This window comes from Sander lucioperca, chromosome 9, assembly GCF_008315115.2.
Source record: "Sander lucioperca isolate FBNREF2018 chromosome 9, SLUC_FBN_1.2, whole genome shotgun sequence".
Taxonomy (NCBI): Eukaryota; Metazoa; Chordata; class Actinopteri; order Perciformes; family Percidae; genus Sander; species Sander lucioperca.
This window is the reverse complement of record NC_050181.1, coordinates 37,426,849-37,444,048: the sequence shown is the minus strand read 5'-3', so window position 1 is coordinate 37,444,048 and position 17,200 is coordinate 37,426,849. Positions and strand designations below refer to the sequence as shown.

Here is a 17,200-nt window from a genome sequence, read left to right as displayed (position 1 = left end):
TTTTATTTATTTCACCTTTATTTTTACAGGCAAGTCATTAAGAACAGGCTCTTATTTACAATGGCAGCCTGACAAGTGGCAAAGCAATTGAAAAACATACAGTTTAGAAATTACATAAAATACAATTTGAATTGTCTTTAATTTTCATGTGGCAAAACTTCTTACTGTTTTTTTATACTGTATATATTTGATTATAATAAGAGCTGCTATTAATGTTTATTTCCATTTTTGGTCAATCTGCAGATTATTGTCTCAGTTGATTGATTACATAATAACTGAGCCCACTGTAATATCTTCAGTTTGCTTGCTTTGTCTGACCGACTGTCCAAACCCCAAACATATCCAATTATTATGACTAGTGCAGTGCCCGTTGAAAATGTGCCTGTTTGGAACGGGCCGATTGCTTGGCCTGTGGTATTGCTGCTTGTAGAATATATCAAAACCAAATTGTACCCCGAAATTACTTACAGAAGGACCCCAAACCATTCCCCTGTATACCCTACTACTAACTTAATGATTTACCTGACAGAGAACGTTGCAGATTCAGAATGTAATCACAAAATATCACAATGACAATGTGGAGTAATCAGACATTAGCGTCATGGACTCATGGCATTGTGCTACCCACCTGGCCCGTTATGAGAGCTAATCAGCACATATCTGCGTTAATCAACTACCAGAACCGGAGTGTGTGTGTATGTGCAGAGAGAGAGAGAGAGAGAGAGAGAGAGAGATGGTGTTGTTGTGTGTCGTATGATCACATTTCAGCAGAGGTGTTAATTTCCATACAGGTTTAGTGGCTTGACAGTTAACGGTGAAGTAGGGGATTTGATTCGAAGTTAGAAGTAGCCATACTTAATTAACCCGACCCAGGGTGAGTCCGATGGAAACTGCTGTGTCTGCCCGGTTCAGCTCTGAGATTTTCTCACATTGCACAGCGCTGTGAAGGAATTATCTCCGAGATTACTTTATATTCTGCCTCTGGTTAGAAGTGGTGAATGTAGGCTACAGCTCACAGCAACTTAATACTATATAGTGTCTGGCTTTTGTTTAATATTTAGTGTTGGCAAATAGCTTTTTTTTGAGTTTCCTCTTAGCGAAAAAATAGACATGGAAAAGCGTAGCACCTTTTTTCCGCCAACCTTATTCCACACAACAGTCGTGATGTTCCTTTCAGCTATCCGCCCGTGCTCCAGGAAAGTGAAGAAAAGTAAGTTTGGTATATCCAGCAATCATGTGCATGTGCTTCTTTTACCGATATATATTTAACGATATTGTTTGCATTTCTAATCCAAACAACGTCAAACTTGGCACTGCCCTTACTCGTGCCCGTAGCAAGACACCTGTCAAGTTTGAAATCCATCGGACTAACAGTTCGAGAGATATGCGCATAACGCACACACACACACACACACACACACACACACACACACACACACACACACAGACAGACAGCCAGACAGACAGTCCTGCAATTTATAGATAAATATATAAGACGTGGAAAAACAGCAAGTCCTGTCACTGAGAAGCTGAAACCAAAGAATGTTTGGCATTTTTGCTTTAAAAATATAATATATATATATATATATATATATATATATATATATATATATATATATATATAATAATATATAAATCATCATTCAAATATCTAACTAATCGATTTATTGACTAATAATTTTAGCTCTGATTATGAGAATTCATTTTTGATTTGTTGTTTTACTGATGAATTCTAGTTTTCGCTGATGTCTAGGGTGCTAGCAGCAAAATCAAAACAATGGTCAGAAAAACTGAGGGAATGAGAGAAAAAGAAAGAGAAGAAGAACAGGCTTATCCCATAATAAATGAAAGTCAAACACTACGCTCACAGATTGCACATGCTCTGTTCATTTTATGTTTCTCACAGGTTTGGCAGAAAGCCAGTGTTATTTGTCACCATGGCTTTACAAACAGTCACTCCTTTGATTCAGGCCACCTCTGCCAGTTTGGTCATGTTCTGTATCCTCAACTGTCTGAGAGGACTTGGCCAAGCATCATATTACATCACGTCACTCGTAGTGGGTGAGACAACACATGCACTTATATCGGTCTCAAAAGAGTCCCTGTCTCTATCTCTTCTCCAATATCTTTCTGTGACAAAGTGTAGCTTACTTGTTTAATTGTAGTTTTCCCACGAGGCAAGCTGTATAAGGGCATTGCTTTGTGGGCTGCAGACAGTTTTCACATTTTGTGTATTTTCATGTTTTCTCTCTCATCTAAATGCCATGCATCTGATCCTCTTCTTGGTCAGGGTGTGAATTGCTGAGTCAGACAGCCAGAATGAGCTTTTCTCTGCTAGGCCACAGTGTGGGTTTTGGCGTTGGATACGCCTTGTTGCCTCTCTTTGCCTACTTCATACGAGGCTGGCGGTTGCTGCTGGTCGCTACTGCCATCCCTAGCTTCCTATTAATTCCAACATGTTGGTAAGTCTGATGAAAGTTGGCTGAAAAATATCACTGTTCAATGATGTGTCAGAACAAAGATTTAAATTCCTTGTTGTGCTGTGTCTCATAATATATGACTGAAGTGGTCCGGATGCCAATAATTGTTGTATTGTTTGTAACTTTATTTGATTATCCTCGGATATTCTGTCGTAAAACAACATACACATAACAGAAAACCATAAAAAAGAAGAACAAAACAAAAAAAAAACACAAAAAAATAAAATAAAATAATTAATAAATCTAAATTATCAAAACAATGGTCCACCATCACCACGTGTAATTAGTTAAAGGTGCTAGAATTGTGAAGATCCAGGACTTAGCCAAAATTTGAACATCGACAACTTCCATAGACTGTAAGAATGGATCAACAGACCCCGCTGCTCTGGGGGCTCTGAAATCTCAATCATTCCCAATCTTGCAGAGACGGAGAGCGTAGGTATATGTAAGGAGATAACATGGACACAGGCTAATTATTGCTAACTAAAATGCTGGTTAACATTACACTTAAACAGCTAATGTGAGACGAAACTGCCTGCATGGTTCTCCTGTACTATACGGTAATTCCTCTACTATGCGACAGTAAGTCGCGTGGTTATGACACAATCGTTAGCCTATTTTTACAAAAACGTCTGCTACGGAGCCATAACGTGAGGTACAAGGTAATGGAACCTTTAATACATTGTCGTGTTTCTTTAGAAATAAACAATGGACAAATAAAGTCTTTAAACGCTTGTCAAAGTGGCGCCAAAATGAATGGCAGTCAATGGAATGCTAACGGGAGGTGATGGCTTATTAGCATCAAAATGGCGCCATAGGAGGTTCGCAGTCCGAGGAGAAGCTTACCCCCTTGACAACTTCTCAGTCCCTCCCCCCTTTCTGCTAAAGCCCAAAACAGTCTCCTAAGCCCCTCCCCCCACAGGGGAGAATGAATGCGTGTGTATGAGCAGTGATTGACACGCAGTTAGACACCCCCCTCTGGCCCTGATTGGTGCATCTGAACAGGGATTTTTGCAAATCGCACTACAGGCTGTAGGTGGTGCCAGAGGCAGATTTTTTTTTTTAAATAACCTGCTTCATGTAGTTCTACTGGAACATAGGGTCAGTTTCAGCAAATATGACAGAAAGTTCAAGCTTCAGCTTCAAATACTGATCTCAATTCTAAAAGCTGTGTGCATACCATATGTTATCTGGGACATGACATGTTCTGAATGATTATTCCATGCATTACCAAAAGCAAATACACCTTTTGAAGCATTTCATTCTTTTAAATAACTGTCAAAGATTAATGCACTTCTATCCCTCTATCTCTGTTCAGGGTGATTCCTGAGTCTCCCCGTTGGCTTTTGCAGAAAGGTCGGGTGCAGGAGGCTGAGGTTGTCATACGCGTTGCTGCCAAAAGGAACAGAGTCCCCGCTCCTGAGGTCATATTCAGGGCTGACGAGTGCTTGGAGATATTGGTATTTATTAAATTTTTACTCCTCATGCTGTGAAAGCTTTTGTGCTCCAGTATAAAATATGGCCCATGCCTTGACAAGCATTACATTATGCAATGTGACTGTTCTTTTTCTTTTAATATATGTCTAATTCAGCAAAATGAAGGTGAAGAGAAGCAGACATACACTTATCTGGATCTGATACGCACCCCTAACATAAGGAATATTACAATTCTGAGTGTTTTCATATGGTAAAGCTACTTCTTTTCTCTGTTCGTAACTTTCCTGAATATGATTGTGCATGATACACTGTATTCTATACCAATGTAATTCCCTTATGTCATTTTGTAAGTATACAGTTATGTTTGACAAATAAATGCTCCTCACTCTGATTGCCAGACTGCTACCCATATTTGAAAAAGATAAATAAATATTAAATGAAGGCGCTCAGAATATATTGCAAAAAAGTGCACTTTAGAAGAGGATGCAAAACAAGATCAATTACAGTTAGGATATGTTCAGATGGAAGACTTTATTTAGTCCTACCTTAATTACAAAAGGTACAATCCTTGTCAGTTTTGACAATATTAATGCTTAAACAACTTTCAAAATATAGGCCAGTTTTAACTATCAGAAAATATTAATAACTTAGATTAAGCGGTTTTCTGGAGTTAGTCCAAACAATGTCAATCAACTTGAGAATAACAGCAGGTCCCAAGTCATGTTTGTACTTTTTGTTTTTATTTACAGTAGGATAACAAATTGTCCCTTTAATTATTAAACCAACAATATTTAAACTGTAGCTTCTTCAAAGCAACTTGGTGTCAGCCTGAGCTATGGCACAAAATGGCATCTTCAAAGTAAAAAGCACTTTTGCGATCAATGTATTTGTGTTTCTGGAGGTTGTCCTTAGGCGTGGTTTTCTATGGTCTCTCTCTCAATACCAGTAACCTGAATGGAAATGTCTACCTCAACTGCTTCATTTCAGCAGCCATTGACATTGTGGTGGATGTAGCCACTTGGGTGCTGGTTAACCATGTGTCACGACCCACATTCGTCTCCTCCACGCTGATGTGCTGTGGCATCATGCTTGTGATTATCAAGCTGGTTCCTGAAGGTCTGTATACTCTGAGTCATTATTAATTGAATGAGGCATATCTTAAGGTACTAGAAGACTCATGTGTAAAATGGTATATGCCTGGTCTAATAATACCGTTTTTCTCAGACATGCATGTCATGTTTCAGGTGATAGCCTTGATGGGAAAGATGGGTGTGTCTGCTGCTTTCAGCATGGTCATTGTGTTCTCCACTGAGCTAATGCCCACTGTGGTCAGGAACATGGGCTTAGGAGTCTTCTCCACAGCTGCACACATAGGCACTGTCATTTGTCCCTATGTGATCTACACTGGCAAGTGTTTTCTTGGTTCTTTCTGTTGTTTTTGTGTACACTGTTGGAACCTAAGTACTTAGACAAATAGAACAGTAGAAAGCTCTGAGTGAACATAGTTTACTTAAAGGAAGACTTCAGCAATTAAGTATCACCCCCTGTCATAGCCCCCTTTAACAGCCAATAAATGTCAAAACTGATCGGATTTTTGTCAATCAGTAACAACACTGTGGAAAAGTAGTAACGTACAATACGTTACTACTTTTCCACAGTCAAACACTTACACTTTACACTCAAAAGACACAAAGCTCTCCCTACATTTTGCATTTGCTTGACGGGTTTACTTGATGAGCATCAGTTTTCTTTTATTTCCTGCAAAAGGTCTGTCAAGTGGAGCTAATGATATTGATGATGGCTCTGTACCAATGCAGCACTTAATTGTGTTATTCATTACACCTGTGTGTGAAAAGTTAAGTTACTATTAATCAGCCTTTTCACAGCAGACATTTTGGCTTGCCACAGTCGTAAAAGCACAGGTGCAAATAACATGTACAACGGCTCCATTCTATTCAAGTGTCCCAGAAACCATGACTGTGAGCCGGCATGTGCAATACCAGGACCCTGAAACTGAAGCAGCCAAATGGAATTCAGCCATTCATTAATTGTATTATTTACCTCAAGGGCCATGGCCTATGAATGTGACCCATGGAAATAAACAGATCAGTGGCAATTCTAATTCAAGTGCCTTATATTCTGTTTGCAGGTGTGTACAGCAAGATCCTGCCATACCTTGTTTTTGGCACAATCAGCATCATGGCTGCTGCTATTACCATGTTGCTGCCAGACACCAGAAACAGCAAACTTCCTGACCTCATCAGGCAGGCCAAACCCATCAGAGGGTATGTCACTGAGTGTGTGTGACTGTGTGAATAACGATATGACAGAAATAAAGATCTCTACCAGACAGCAATTATGAAATTAAGACCATAAATTCTTGTGACCTAAATAGGATTTTTGCACAACTTCATTACTGCTATTACTGCATCAAGAGCAGGTCTGGAGCTGCATTTTTAGCAGCACGCTTTTCCACTTTGCGTCAGTCAGCTTTCGCTTTGCATGGCAGAGTTTTAACTTGCACTTGTAGACGTAGCGACGAACTGTGTTAACTGACAATAGTTTTCCGAAGTGTTCCTGAGCCCAAGTGGTAATATCCTTCACATAATGATTATTACTAATAAGATATGTTTTTTAATGCAGTGCCGCCTGATGGATGGAAGGTCACGGGCATTCAGTGTTGGTTTTCGGCCTTGCCTCTTACGTGCAGAGATTTCTCCAGTTTCTCTGAATCTTTTGATGATACTATGGACTGTAGATGATGAAATCCCTAAATTCTTTGCAATTGAACGTTGAGAAACGTTTTTCTTAAACTGTTGGAATTGCTCAAGCAGTTGTTCACAAAGCGGTGAACGCCGCCCCATCGTTCCTTGTGAACGACTGAGCCTTTTGGGGATGCTCCTTTTATACCCTGTCATGACACTCACCTGGTTCCAATTAACCTGTTCACCTGTGGAATGTTACAAACAGGTGTTTTTGAGCATTCCTCAACTTTCCCAGCTTTTTTGGAACGTGTTGCAGGCATCAAATTCAAATGAGTGAATATTTTCAAAAAACAACAACAAGGTTTATCAGTTTGAACATTAAATATCTTGTCTTTGTAGTGTATTCAATTGAATATACTGTAGGTTGGAAAGGATTTGCAAATCATTGTAGGCCTATTCTGTATATCCTGTTTTTATTTATGTTTTACACAATGTCCCAACTTCATTGGAATTGGGGTCTGTATTTACATAGCACTTTTCAAGCTTGAGCACAAAATGCTTTCCAGATTAAAAGATTTACAGAATAAAATGAAAGAATCTGAAACCCAGGTAAGCCCCTCTTGTATGACATACAAAAAAATAGGAACATGCCAGCACAAGTATTAAGCAGCACTGAGCCAATATATAAAAGATGTAGGTGCAAGTGTAAAATAAAATAAATAAGTTAATGTATAAATAAGTCAAATGTCGATAAGAGAAATAAGCTCAAGCAGTTGAAATTTCAATAAAGGAAATAACATATAAAGGAATAGGATGCAAATATAAGAGATGATCTCATATAAGGCAGATAGAATGCCAATAAAATATATGTTGGAATGTATGAAAGTGCATCTAAAAATGATAAAATGATTATACAAAAACAAGCACAATTGAAATATGTATAGACAGTAAAGTTCAAACCATAAAATAGTAATATGAAGAGGAAATTTGAAGTGATGTGATAATGGAAAAGAAAACATTGTTAAGTGTAGACCATCTTGTAAAAGTGAGTAAATGTCCCTCAAAACCTTGCTCTCACACTCAAATAGCAACTGCTCGCGCTAAGTTGCAGTGGAGTCTGCTGATCTGTTCCAAAGCTGAGGTTCCGTAACCGAAAGCGCACGGTTACCAATTGGTTTTCATTCTGGTCGGTAGAACAGCTAAACATGTTTTAGAGCAAACTGAATGACAGCTTTATCTCTTAGTTTGTGATCATGTTAACAGTTCTTCTCTCATCTGTCTCTGTTTCTCTTTGTATCTCAAAGCTGCTGCTGCCCAAAGGAAACAGCTGCAGCCCAGCTACAACTGAAAAGGCTGTAAAGAAATGAGCAACGGCACCCACTGCTGAAAGGAAATCACACAGCAAGAGTGGAGTGATCACAGACAAAAGCAAAATAAATGCATTTCTGTTTGATGTGTTGGGCAGACATTGTTATTTATTAGAGAGAGCCTCTGAACTTCTCAGGTCTTCACACAGTACAGAATGAGATATATCAGTTGCATTGATGTCATCTTGAAATATTTGTAGCTAGATTACATTTTCTCAAACCAAATCTATAGTTTATTAAGGAAAAAACTAACTTTAAGGTTTTGAACACACACAGGTTTGCACAATGCAGTTGTAGCCTACTCCATTTAGAACACACAAAATAAACTGTAAATTGCACAATTCTGTCCAATATATGTTCACATGTAACAACTGATGATATTTAAAATGGGTATACTGTTTAATAAGTTCCAGGATTGTAGGTCTGCATTGTATGTTTTGATGGTCTTGGACTTCAAATATGTCATTTTTGTGACCATTCTGTGGGCTCACCTGGAGAGGGCACACACACGAGCCACACATATTATTATAAACAAGGGCAGATCAGTATTCTTTCAAGGTGTTCAGAATGTATAGCTTTGCAACTGATTCTTGTACCACAGGTGGTCTTATCATAAACCTGGATCTAGGCCCGAAAAAGTCCCAAAGGTCCAGGTCCGCTTATTGTCCTGTCATGCATTGGTTTTGGTCATTTGATTAATTCTAAAATTGTTAATGCATTGAAGTGAAAGTGCATTACATATTGCTTTATAATCCAGTGATCCTATATGTTGAAATGTATTTTTATTTTAGTTAATATTGTGCTGTTATACACAAAAAACAGCATGGAAACCGCTTTTGTTATTCTAGTATAACAGCACTGGTTGTTGATCATTAGGTCTCTACATGGGCATGCCATGACCGTGTGCACCACATGGATGTTGTATAATAAAGCCATGGCACCGTTCTAGATAAGAACTTTAATGCGACAGTTTACATTTACAATGCACTGAGAGCAGTAGGTAGGAGAGGTGGTGCCTAAATAATGGTCAACGTCTGAAATATCGCGAGATTTATTCCACGGATTGGGCATGTGGATGCTGCTAATCTGGGTAGATCCGTTCTCTTAATACATCCATGGGTAGATCTTTGGTAGATCCTAAATCGAACATCTGCTGCTCCATGTTTTCTAGGAGGGCGGAAGGAAAATTCATAGATATCTATGGGAAAATTATTCTATTATTCAATGGGATGGCGAAGGCATGACCCGCGGCCCGCCCTACTCTGACTCTACTTGGCTAGTACCAGAGCTAGTATCACTCTGGCTAGTACTCGTTGCTTCATTGGTTGGATTGGCTAGGTTTAGGCATGAGGACTGCGATTGGTTAGGGTTAGGGTAAGAAGTAAAATTACTAGGGTAAGCCAATCAGAGGCAAAATAAAGCAGAGTAGGGCGGGATATACCTTCGTCATCCTAGGAAACGCAAATTCGCGTGATCTTCACAGGAATGAAACAAGCTTCGGTATCATCCGCCCATCTCTGGACAGCGACCCACACACCTGTTACTAGCAGAAAGAAGGGACAGCAAGGATAAACTAACCGACAGTACAGCACCATGTTTCTAACTTAACTGTTAACTGGGTGGGGACACGGCACTAGCACTAGCACAGCGTTTGTAAAGTAAATCTCGTAACGTTACTATCACGCAACAGCTAACTAACGTTAGCTAGTAGATGAAGTTAGCTAACGTGGAGTGCTGCTAGTAACGTTAATGGCTCTGGTTTTGAAAATATTCTGTTTGCCGTTATGTTGTAACGTTAACTTTACTTAACTTAATCTAGCTAACGTTAATGTAAGGTTAGCTAACGTAAGCGTTAATAGTGTGTCACTCTTTTTAATAATTTGCAGATTTGCTCATTGTGAATCAGAAAGAGAGATCATTTAAGTAGCGTCTGAGGGCAATCCCGTGTAACAAGTTGAACCTGTAAACCTGATAACGTTAAATTAGGTCATATTTACTTAGGTTAACTTTCCCACTAATAACTGACGGGAAACGCCCATAGTTAGTCCAGATAGCATTTACGAGATAAATAACGTTACCTACCTGTTTTGTTATTTAACCAAACGTTTGTTCAGGAAGTAAAACTTTATGCTAATCAAAAATAACATTAGCAGTCATTTTCCGGTCAGAAAAGCTCTAGCTACGCAGAGACGGTTAAGATTAGTGAAGTATAATTTGTAGCCCTGAGAAAAGTGTCACTTCGTTAAGCCCACGTCGTAGTTTATCCACAAGTGAGCATGGCTCCTAAAAGGAGACCAGTGCCAGGCCCCTTAACGATTCCTCCTGCTGGCGATGGATTATCGACCTCCATCAACACTGATGTTGCATCTGAGTAAGTTATTTTACTGATCCCAGTATTATCCTAACACAGTGGTTCACAAACTTTTCCATGTCAAGGACTCCTTAACTGAGACAAAATTAGACCATGTACCCCCAATTTGATATGATTTTGTCCCAGGGTCCCCCATCTGATAAGATTTTTATTTTTAGATGTTTTATTACATAAAGTGTATGAAACCTGTGCCCCAAATAGTCATACATTATGTCATTGTGTAACTTATGGATGGAATTATAGTGAAAATAAAGTATTCCTTTTCTTTGCTGGGAACCCCCTGGGTCCTGTACCCCACTTTGGGGACAACTGTCCTACAGTAATATAGCTCGTTTTTCGCAGGGCCAATTTAGAGGCACTTAAAAGAATACTGGAAGAGTTGGACCTGGATGAACAACAGAAGAAAAGGTTAGAAGCTTTCCTTAGCCAGAAGGCCAAGGTGGGCGAGTTGAGAGACGATGACTTTCATCGTGTCTGTGAGCTGGGTGCAGGCAATGGAGGAGTTGTCACTAAGGAATGCCACAAATCTTCAGGAATAATCATGGCCAGAAAGGTGAGCTGCAAATTACACTGTTACATCAGTGATATGAATATGATCGAACTGAACCTGGTAGTAAAACGTTGTTGATTTTGTTTCAAGTGGTCTTACCGTAAAACACACTCAATATAACAATTCTCTTTTTCGTTTAGCTCATTCATCTTGAAATTAAACCTGCTATCAGAAACCAGATCATCCGTGAACTTCAGGTGCTCCATGAGTGTAACTCTCCCTACATTGTGGGCTTCTATGGAGCATTTTACAGCGATGGAGAGATCAGCATCTGCATGGAACACATGGTGAGAGAATTAGAGGATGTGACGGTGCTGGTTAAAGTATTAAGGCTATTTCTATATTGATCTATTGATTTCAAGGATTGTGACATTGAATTGAGGAAAAAAATACTAGACCCTCTAGGGCCTTTCTCTGTGTACATACAGCATGTCCCATGTTTAAGCACATGTTATTTTTTTCTTGGTCTATTGTGGTTGGATTGTACCTCATTTGTATGTTGCTTTTGACAAAAGCATTTGCCAAATGATTACATGTCAATTTAAATTGCATGGAGTGTGATTGTTATGGCAAAATGTGATGCAAATTCATTGTGGATGACAAAACGACACAGTACTGTATCAGACATGTATAAGTTCCACAGAAGAACAATGTACTTGTTCAGTAAATGTACTCCATGCGCATTACAATGATGGGAAAGATGTGATCCTTTTGAAATTCCATTCATACAGGATGTGTGTGTTTTTAGAGATCTGTATTACGATCTGCTGTGTTCTTTGTTGTCTCGCTTTATTGTGCAGGATGGTGGATCTCTGGACCAGGTGCTGAAGGAAGCTAAGAGGATCCCAGAAGAGATTCTGGGCAAAGTCAGCATTGCTGTAAGTGTATGGTTATCTTGTATGTATATTATAATAGTATGTGATATTACATTGTTGGCATCAATTTAAAAAAACCAAAATGGTTAGTTTACATTTTTCTGTTTAGATAAAACAATTTCAGCAAGGCCTTGGGCCCTACCTGTTCCCTTCAGGGACAGCAGACTGATTAACATTGTCCCCTGCACAAATGAAGTTCCTCACCAAAAATAAAGTCATTTGATGGGTTTTATGCTTGTTTCTACTTGTTGTTTTCACATTAAGTGTATTTACAGTTATTGACTTGTGTAACTCCCCTTTTTGAAACAGGTTTTGAGAGGCCTTGCGTACCTAAGAGAAAAACACCAAATCATGCATAGAGGTAGTGTTTTTTCATGGGGTTAATGACTAATTCTTTTATTTCATCTGTAAGGCGTAAGCACAATAGCAAAATGAATTGTATGTTGTTAAAATGTGTGTTATTCTGTTCATTCACATGGTCACATGCCAAGGATAATAACAAATGTAAATGTTAACCTCTATGTTAATATTAGGGTTGTAGTCCATACAATGGTTGGTAAAGATTGTCCCTTTACACTACATTCTGTTACAGATTTCCGGTCAGATAAAGTCATTTTAATACCTTTTTTACCCTCAGATGTGAAGCCTTCAAACATACTGGTGAACTCTCGTGGGGAGATCAAGTTGTGTGACTTCGGTGTAAGCGGGCAGCTCATAGACTCTATGGCCAATTCCTTTGTTGGGACAAGATCCTATATGTCGGTATGTTGGTCCTCTCCGAATTATACCTCAAAAATATCAACTCAGTTTAGTACTTCCACATTACTGTGATCAGTTACCTTCAAATGAAATGTTTCCATCCTTTTTATTGTATTGTGTATACCACTAATGTCCATTAAAACATTATTAAAGGTGCCGTAGGTAGGATTGCGAAGATCCAGGACTTAGCCAAACAATTTGAACATCAACAACTTCTCAGTCCCTCCCCCCTTTCTGCTAAAGCCCAAATGCTCTACATTCGATCTGTTGCTGATTTTAATTAACAAAACATTGTAGATGATCCGTAATCTGAACGGATTTAGTCTCTGACTTCTAAACGTAACTATCAGTCACACAACATGTGGTTTGTACAGAATAAGACTTTAAATCAGACAAATAGCAGTTAAGATCCCTCCAAATCAAAATCAATAAAACGTTTATAATAAACGTCATCATGCTGAGTCGATTCTGAACCAATCAGCTGTTAGATCATCTGAGAGGCCGGCGTTTCCCAGCATGCCCTGGGTCCGCCTGGCTCTTGCAGTCGGTGGAGAGCAACTGCGGCGCCTGGCTCTAAAAACCGCGGCCGCCTTGATCTCGTGAGGTTATCGTTGTCCACGTGTGCATGACGTCGGATCAAGTCGGACACAAATCTTACCGGCATGCATTGGGCGGCGATCGCCGGTGATCGATTCTGCGCAGATCTGGCTCATCTCGAACGAGCCTATTGCGTGTGCATGAGCAGTGATTGACGAGCAGTGATTGACACGCAGTTGGACACCCCCCTGGCCCTGATTGGTGCATCTGAACAGAGAGCTGTGGATTTTTGCAAATCTGGTGGTGCCAGAGGAGACAGATTTTTTTTTTTTTTTTTTTTTTTTAAATTCCCTGCTTCATGTAGTTCTACTGGAACATAGGGTCAGTTTCAGCAAATATGACAGTTTTATAAGTCTTACCTACTGCATCTTTTAACCTAACTTCAACCAGTGCTTCAATTGAAAAATAAACAATATCTTAGCCATTTGATTTGAGATTATTCAGTGCTTGAACAGTAAGCAACAGTTCATTGTATCTGTTGATATTTTGTTAATTGTTTCTTTTGTTAATGTGTGTGTTTTTTTATGTTTGCTGTGCAGCCTGAGAGATTGCAGGGAACCCACTATTCCGTGCAGTCAGATGTGTGGAGTATGGGGCTGTCCCTTGTGGAGCTATCAATCGGACGCTTCCCCATCCCTCCTCCAGATGCTAAAGAACTGGAGGCCATATTTGGACATCACATCTTGGGTGGTAGTGAAGGAGAGATGCTCAGCACTTCACCCAGACCTAGACCACCGGGTAGACCTGTCAGCAGTGAGCAATACACACAATTGAACAATTTTGTTGGATGGCTATTTAAAACTGCAATGGGTAACTTTGCATTCAGGTAGCTCTAGGTAGCATTAGAAATAATGCAACCAGAGTAAATTGTGCACTAAGGTATACTAACCTGGCCAGTCTGTGATAGCTGAATGCCACAAGGGAGAGTTTAGTGTTTTGTAATTATAGTTTCCTCAGTTCTCACTTTGCTGCTGTTTCAGGGACACTTTGCATTTCAGTTTCTGAGTTATCAGTTCCTGTTGTTAGAAAAAAATATACCTGCAGTTGGAATCTAATAAATGGCAAACTAAGATAAATCTTCCATGTGTTTAACTAGTATGGTAATCAGGATTTTTGTTGCAACTCTTCTGGGTAATTTAGGCTGATAGAATTAGTGTGTTTTCACGTAACATTCTTGCTTGAAATGTGGAATATCAAACACACTTTACCTCGGCTCCTTTTCCAGGTCACGGTCCTGCAATGGCCATCTTTGAACTACTAGACTACATAGTGAATGAGGTAAGAATGCATTACCTACTGATTCCACAAAGTATTTGCTGTCGTCCTTGCAACATCAGGAAGGTAATGCGATCAGATGTCAATTCAACTTTCTTCCACATTTCAGCCCCCTCCTAAACTACCACATGGCGTCTTCACCTCTGATTTCCAGGACTTTGTGACTAAGTGGTGAGACAACGTTTTAGCCTGAATACATTGTTCAGTTGTCCTTTTCACAAACGCATCTTTTTCTTCTTCGTGGATTAAGCCAGAGTTCCCTCTGAAAGATTCCTCTTTGCTCTGTCATTTTCAGTCTCATCAAAAATCCAGCAGACAGGGCTGACTTGAAAATGTTGATGGTGAGTGTCCTCAGTTAGACTATGGCTTACTTTTGAAAGCTCCCACGTTTCTCTTTGAACATTTGCAATATCTGACAGGTTGAAGGTCTAAATTACAAAGACTAGACTAGTAGAAAAACCTCCGCCACTGGGGTTAAACTATTTATACATTTTGTGAAGGCAAGAGTCAGCAGCAGAACACTTTGTTCCGTTATATGATTGAGTTTTGACTAGTATCTTAATTGTATTGCTTGCTTGTTTTGTTGCAGAACCATATGTTTATCAAGAGGTCTGAGGTGGAGGAGGTAGACTTTGCTGGCTGGCTTTGTAAAACCATGGGGCTGAACCAACCTAGCACTCCCACGTGCACTGCAGACTAAACACACTCCCGCACACAGTATGTACATGTAAAAACATGGAGAAGCTGCTGCCTAAAACCTTACGCCCACATACACACCTTGATTGCCACGTCCTCCCGCAGGCGAACCTCTGAAGTCTCCATCCATGAAATGAACTCTACATGGACATGTAAGCCAAGAAAGATTCTGTATCTAGAGCACGAGTGTGTCAATTATTACAAATGTTGTCACGTTCATAATCCAACTCTTTGTTTGTTCGTTGACCGTCTGACCGGGGGAATGTGAGTGCGATGTACCTGCTGCTGGTTTGGGCCGGGCCGGCCAGTTCTGCTGCCCCTCTCAGCCGGACCAGCTCGCTCTTCTGCCCTTGTCACTCTGTAACAGTTCATTTGGTGTACGTCGAAAACGCGTCGACAAACTCAACATACAAGGAGAAAAGGAAATCCGTCAATTAATTCAGGAAAAGCTGAACTGTCCAGGCAGTCTGTCTCCCTCAGCATCTCCCCCAGACTGATTGAATAGGTCTGTTTCATTTCCGCTTTTAGCCCTGACACCGCACCCCCCACCCACCCAGTCGCTCAATGAACACAGTTGAATTATGAACGTGATAATGTGTACAGGCAGACACATATATGATTCCCCAATGTGTTATGCAAAAACATTTAGAGATGTAAGAATAAGTTTATATTACTAAATGGGTCGGGTTATGTGTGTCTGTGTTAGCAAGAGATGCTTGAGTCTAGGATGTTTTTTTTTGCATTTAGTGATGTGACTGATTTCTACAAATTTTGAGATGTCTTGAGGTGAAGCGCAATGTTTAAGAGATTTTAGCGTGACTCATGTCAAAGCCAAAAACAAAAAAAAGTTGCAACCTTAAATGCACCTTCTGCTCCTTTGTATGTCGGGGGTTATTATATTAAAGCAGCAACTTCAGCTTGTTGTGGTACCATTAGCTACACTGGGGCGGAGGCTGCCTTTGAAAATACTAGAGATTCATCCCTGGACGGTACCTGCTGTAGCAAGCTGCATCGCGACTCACTGAGCAGTCTCAGCAGAAACCAAAGGTTGTTTCTTTGTATTCGCTCTAATGTAAACAACAGGACATGGATTTGCCATTGAAGTGCATCCTGTGTTGCGGCAGGATTAGGGCATTCCGCTCCTTTGTTTTGTTCCATTTATGTGTACTTCCTCCTTTTAAGTCACGGTTTAAAGATATAGATGTTTTTTATGGTAAAATCATCGAGAGCTTTGTCTTTATAAAGTCCGAATTGTCAATAAATGGTATCTATTGTAATGACGTCTTGATTTGCTAGACTATCACTTCACTGTTTTACACTCATTTCACCAGGAGGGGGAAGCACTTGGGTACAATGCACTGAAGACTTCTGGTACAATGACTGAAGTATACTACCAACAGAAATATCAAAAATATACTTACTGTGTGTGGTGTATTGTGCATACATTGCTGCAACCAAGTTAACTCATGCTTATAGTGACTGAAGCAAAGAGCAGGAAAGCCCTGCTGAATGACAATAGTCCTCCATTTAAATTACAGGCACAACGATTCATCTGTTTGGTTCATGTCTGGAGTGATAATGAAATGTCTTTCCTTGAATGTCTGTCAGCTTCAGACTGAAAATGTGCGGCCTTGAGCTCAGAGAAAGATGTAGTGTTACAGTGTGTATTGGTGGCTTAAGTCTGAGCAATGTTGATGGGAGGGGGACTACTGCAGCAGAAAAACAGCAAAGTCTGCAGTCATTAATATGCAAATATGCAAATGAGAGGGTAATTAAGATTGGGCGTTTGTCAGTGGCTCTTTGATTGCTAATGAATTCAAATCTGCAAGAAAGGGGGAGGGGATGATGAGCTAAAAACGAGGAAAAAGAACAGGATGCTATTGTGCTTTTTCTTGCAAAAGAATTAGAAAAAGAGTGACTAGGGGCCTATAGAGTGAAAAGGCCCTATTGAACAGAAGAAAAACTGGACATTGCTGCTTTTCGACTTGAATCAAATATAAAAAAGACGACAATGCCTACCCAAAACTGATAAAAAAAAAAAGAATCTCACGTGAAAAAAATGCACTAAAGGAGTATAAATTCTGTTTG

At 39.7% G+C, this 17,200-nt stretch overlaps 1 protein-coding gene across 2 annotated transcripts; it reads left to right on the top strand.

Annotated features, from left to right (window-relative positions):
* The first annotated feature begins 9,467 nt into the window (after positions 1 to 9,467).
* map2k2b (mitogen-activated protein kinase kinase 2b) lies at positions 9,468 to 15,990 on the top strand. Of its 2 annotated transcripts, XM_031281204.2 has the most exons (12): positions 9,468 to 10,360; positions 10,703 to 10,913; positions 11,051 to 11,197; positions 11,711 to 11,788; positions 12,095 to 12,146; positions 12,423 to 12,547; positions 13,681 to 13,894; positions 14,367 to 14,419; positions 14,526 to 14,587; positions 14,712 to 14,757; positions 15,006 to 15,133; positions 15,218 to 15,990. In XM_031281204.2, exons 1-11 carry the CDS (start codon positions 10,266 to 10,268, stop codon positions 15,114 to 15,116), a joined length of 1,194 nt encoding a protein of 397 aa, XP_031137064.1. In that variant the 5' UTR covers positions 9,468 to 10,265; the 3' UTR covers positions 15,117 to 15,133; positions 15,218 to 15,990. The 2 variants fall into 2 exon arrangements, with proteins under 2 accessions (XP_031137064.1, XP_031137063.1); XM_031281203.2 differs by having other exon boundaries at positions 9,469 to 10,360; positions 15,006 to 15,990.
* The last annotated feature ends 1,210 nt before the right edge of the window (positions 15,991 to 17,200 follow it).